Consider the following 5,182-nt stretch of genomic DNA (forward strand, 5'->3'; position numbering starts at 1 on the left):
AACCTTCTAGAATCTTCTACAACTTCCTAGTATATGTCCTTGATACCTTCTAAAATCCTTTACTTAAAATCAAGTATTTTTTTATTTTTTTTATTAATGTGATTGTTCCACCAAAGGCTAGGATTAACAAAATATTCTTTTGAATCACTTTCATTACTATGAAACCTATTATAATTAGGAATTCTAAAAGATATAGTTAAAGTTTAAACCTTAAATATAGAGTCTTACTTTATTAACCTCTTATAAACACTTTCAAGAGGTTTCAAGACCTCTACTTCTTTGACATCATTAAGTGATGCCATGAATTGAAAGAAAATCCAATCCAACATCCAATCAAAGAACTAATGAAATAAAAGCATGAGAAGTCATAACAACAATAGTATCAATTCCAACAATAGCAAATTTTTATAATTATTCAAATCAATAGGATTTTTTAAGTATATTCAACATGTTCATAATATGTATATTTAATCAAAGTAATTTACTTACAATAATTAGGTTTGCAACATGATTCTACATAAAAATTACTATCATAAAAGAAAGTAATTAAATACAAGACATCTTTGTAAAACTAAGAAATAAGAAAAATAATGAGTAAAAGACAGTATTGTAAACTTTAATGCTCTTAGTTCTATTGTTATAATATATCCATATCATGGTGATAAGCTTCATTCATCCATAGTTTTATTTAGCTTCATTTGTTTGTTCTCTCTTTTCAGTGTCTAATCTTTTGTGTATTTAATTATTGTATTAGTACCTTGTCAATACATGCCAAGAGCATAACTCTCAATTGTTGATGCATGTATGTGTACAATGCTAGGTTCATGATTCACTTTCTTTCTACATAAATATATTAAAAAAAAAAATTAAAATTAAAATTAAAACTTCTAAATATAATATTATTTTTTAAATCCAATATATTTTTTAAAAAATAGATATTATATAAAAAATATTTTAGCCAAAGTTAAACATTTTACAACCTTCTAGATGCAATTGTATTCTTTTAGAAATAAGATAATGTACTTTTATTTAAAATAAAAATTTAAAGTTAAAAAAAATATAAATATTTTTAATTTTTAAAAAAATATGAAGAAATTGTAAAAGATCTAAAAACCAAAGATGAAGGCATTAAGAATTTCAAAAAAATTAAGTATTATATTTAAAATTATATTATGTTTATGAAGTTAAAATTAGATAAAATTTTAATTATAAAAAAATACATTAAAAAAAATAATTCTTAACTTATTTTTTTAATTATATCATGGAAATTAGATCCTATACAAGTTTTTAAGAAAAGTTCTATAAATCTTAAAATAACTTAGATGTTCTTTCATATAATTATTTAAATAATCTTTCATATAATTTTTTTAGATTATTATCAAAAAAAAATTCAACATAGCTATAGAAACAATTGAAGCTTATTTAATATTATGAAATATTTTATAGGTGTATAGAAGGCTTTAAAATCTTAAAAGAATACTTATAAGATATTACATACTTCTAAATATCTATTATAACAGATAAAATATTTAAAATTTAATTAATTATTTAAGGTCTTAATTAATTATATATCAATAATACCTTTTGGCATCTAGTTATGTCATTATATTAAACTTTAAGAATATTCAAGAATCTACTAATCCTTTATTTAACTACAAAGACTCTTTAAAATTATTTTATTTTTATTTTTTATTATTTACTATCCAAAACATGTATTTTAAGAAGATGCATTACTATTAAAGAATCACTTCTTCTAAGTTTTTCTTTCTTTTTTTCTTTCTTCTCTACAAAATTTAGTTTTTAAGTTTTGAATCATTCTAAAAACAAATAGCTTTAAAAGTTTAGTCTCTTTACATATTGAGTTAATAAATTGATGTGTAACAAAATCAAATAATTGTTAGTCTAAAAGGATTCTAGTTTTTTTTAAATAGAATCTAAATTTACTAAACAATGCCAAAATAATTGCAATTAAAATCTTTATTTTGAAATCAACACCATTTCCAATAGACCCTTAAGCTTAAAATATCTAAATGATGATAATAATAATAATAATAATAATAATAATAATAATAAATTATTAATTTTAAAAATAAATAAATATCAATCCAAAAAGTCACCATTTTAGACTCCTACCAACAAATTTATATATAGGTTAGCTTCTAAATACTTTAGAGAAACATCTAGATGCAAAATCACTTTACTCATTCAATTTTCTAAGTATTTAAGAACCACATATTGATTCACACAATCTAAGATTTGTCTACTACTAAGGGCTTCTTCTATGTTCAATGAATAGGCAATGTTATTCTTGGACTTTGCCCACATCCAGTGACCTCGACAAGGCAAAATCTACCCATTTTTTAAATTTTGCACTTCCTTGTCTAAAAATGTAAATTACTTTATGATCTTTCATAAGAGGTCATAGAAAGAAATTTTTGATAAACAGGCAAGTGACTTTTCATAAGAGGTTATAAAAAGACCTAATGACTTTCTATTGCAAATATCTACCTAATAATTGCATCACCCATCTTTTTCGCTCCCCAAAGTCATTTAAGGACAAGTTGCAGACTCCATTGCTAAAACTAATAATGTATCAAAAAATTAGAGGAGGGTTTTATATCTTAGCTTCAATTTTATCCACCAATCAAGCATAAAAGTAAGCCCTAAGAGCATTAGAACACTCTCATGTCAACATTGGATTAGCAGAGAATATTAATTCTAGACATAAATTCTTCTCTAATATCACTATCTGACACTTGACCTTGATCAGAAACTAGCAACAGAATCTACTAAAACAATATTGTGAATCAAGATTCACAATGAATTGACTTCAAAATCATGGTCACTACAACAGTCAGTAGTGTGGCATCAGCAGCTATGCCTTTGGAACAACAAGACAAGCGTTTTACAAATAATATGAGAGCAAGCATTGAGTACATGCAGCTTCTTCTTCTTCTTCTTCATTCTTCCGATTGCACAATACACGTGAGGCATGTACAGAGGAAGGTTGTGTAGGTGGAGAAGCATGAAGAAGAGGAGAAACTGTTATACTAGAGGACGAACAGACACTCCATTACAAACAAACAGTTGAAATATGTTGTCCTGCGGAATCAGTTGCCGCAGCATCTGGAGAATCGGGAGTGTCGTGCCTATTTAGCTTCTAGGAGTCTGCACTTGCATCGTGAGTTTCGCATTGCATTGGTTGCGGCATTTTTATACAGTGTTTTTGGAGGAGGAAGTGTGGGTTTTTTCGGGATAATTTGGATGTGAATCTGCAGATCGGAGGGTGTTCTTGGCGTTGGATCAAGGTGGGAATTGAAGTAGCGAGAGAGAGAGAGAGAGAGAGAGAGAGATGATTTTACTTACGAACATTGGCCAAGCGGAGGTGGCTTTAGGGAGATCGTTGACGTACTGGGAAGGATTGTGGTGGGAAGGGACTCACAATGTGAGTGACTATTACTTGTACTGTTTGAACATCATCTTTTTGTTTACCATCTTCACGATCGCGCCGTTGCCCTACGTGCTGCTGGATGTGTGGAAGGTGAAGAGTGCGGAGAAGTACAAGGTGCAGCCTGGAGTGCATAATGCGCCATCAGCAACATGGCGGTGTTACAAGGTTGTGATGTGGACATTCTTCACGGTGGTTGGGCCTTTGCAGCTGTGCTCGTTTCCTGCGGTGAGGTCTATAGGAATTCGGTTTGGTGTGCCGTTGCCGTCTGTCGGAGAGGTATGCATGCAGCTTGTTCTGTATACCATGGTGGAAGATTACGGCAACTACTGGTTGCACCGTTGGTTGCATAATGGTTGGTGGTACGATAAGATACATAGTGTACACCATGAATTTGCGACTCCGATGAGCTTTGCCGCGCCGTATGCACACTGGGCGGAGGTTATGATTTTAGGAGTGCCGACTTTCGTGGGTCCTGCGATGGCGCCTGGTCATATCATCACCTTCTGGCTTTGGATTGCGATACGTCAGTTGGAGGCCATTGAGACTCATAGCGGATACGATTTTCCTTGGAATCCTACACGCCTGATTCCTTTCTATGGAGGGGCAGAGTATCACGATTACCACCACTTTGTTGGAGCGAAGTGCTCGAGCAACTTTGCCTCGGTGTTCACATATTGCGATTGGATCTATGGTACCGATAAGGGATACCGCTACATGAAGGAGATGCACAAGCGGGGGCTGGTCGCGAAGGGCCAAGCACAAGAACAGAACGGAAATGGATGGCTTCAGAAGAATGACCTGAAAGGCCTCCCTGCCTCCTTATCTGAGGGTATCAGAGCGTCATAATGCCTCCATTTTTCATGATACTTTCGATGTCTCCGTCGATTTTTCGGCTGCAATCCCTTTCACGCTGGAATTTCTGTTTAGAATGTAGCTTCTCTCTTCTGCAGCCATCTGAATTAGGACACAAATGAGACACCGAAGACGTTCTAGTGGAGGAATAGAAGCACTACATTATGAGAAGACCAGGTCAAGTGACAAATATGCAATACGTTCTGCCCCACCTACTACGATAGAATGTGCACCAGTTCAACCTCATGCTACAGGGATCAGTCACGAGTTTGTAGCATGCAGAGCTCTTTGAACGTTCTTTTCTTCTATTCAATAGAGCGTGTATTCCTTGGATAGGGCTAGTGCACAGTTAACCTTTGTTATTTCGTAATATTGTGATGCATAATACACTTAAAATGTCTGGATTCTGCTGGTGGCGTACTTGGCATGAATTTAAGCATTTTATCATCAGGTTTTCTCGGATTCATTTCTAGCAACTATTCTAGATGCAGGAGTCTAATTCTTTTCCTTGAGAAACCGAGGCTTATTGCTACCATTTTCCCCTCTTCTCGATTGCGTTCAAATTAGTGAACTTCCAAGGATGACCTATTCTGAATGCGTGTGTTTATGTCTTCGTATTCCGAATTTTCCTAGTGGGTCTAATATGATTCATAGGGAGTATCTTCTTGCTTTTGAATGAAAACAGTGAACCAGAATTTAGTAGTTACAACTGTCGGTGCTTCTGTTATGTACTCGCCTTGTGGGTGTAGTACAAAACCTACCAAGTTTCAAACTCTTTCATGTGACCCACAATCCATAGCTCTTATCAAGGAGAACATAACTAAAGTGTTTGCTTACCTTGAATCATGAATTTTGGTAATTGTTGCACAATTAACAATA

At 32.9% G+C, this 5,182-nt stretch overlaps 1 protein-coding gene across 1 annotated transcript; it reads left to right on the forward strand.

The window, feature by feature from the left end:
• Window positions 1-3,067: 3,067 nt before the first annotated feature.
• Window positions 3,068-4,765, forward strand: LOC112279680 (methylsterol monooxygenase 1-1). Its single transcript, XM_024514337.3, has one exon. It carries the CDS (start codon window positions 3,353-3,355, stop codon window positions 4,295-4,297), a length of 945 nt encoding a protein of 314 aa, XP_024370105.1. The 5' UTR covers window positions 3,068-3,352; the 3' UTR covers window positions 4,298-4,765.
• Window positions 4,766-5,182: the final 417 nt, after the last annotated feature.

This window comes from Physcomitrium patens, chromosome 3 (assembly GCF_059467195.1).
Source record: "Physcomitrium patens ecotype Gransden chromosome 3, ASM5946719v1, whole genome shotgun sequence".
Lineage (NCBI taxonomy): Eukaryota > Viridiplantae > Streptophyta > Bryopsida > Funariales > Funariaceae > Physcomitrium > Physcomitrium patens.

Bases quoted from the DNA above. Each gene is read 5' to 3' on its own strand.
- LOC112279680 (XM_024514337.3), top strand. From the start codon at position 3,353: ATGATTTTACTTACGAACATTGGCCAAGCGGAGGTGGCTTTAGGGAGA.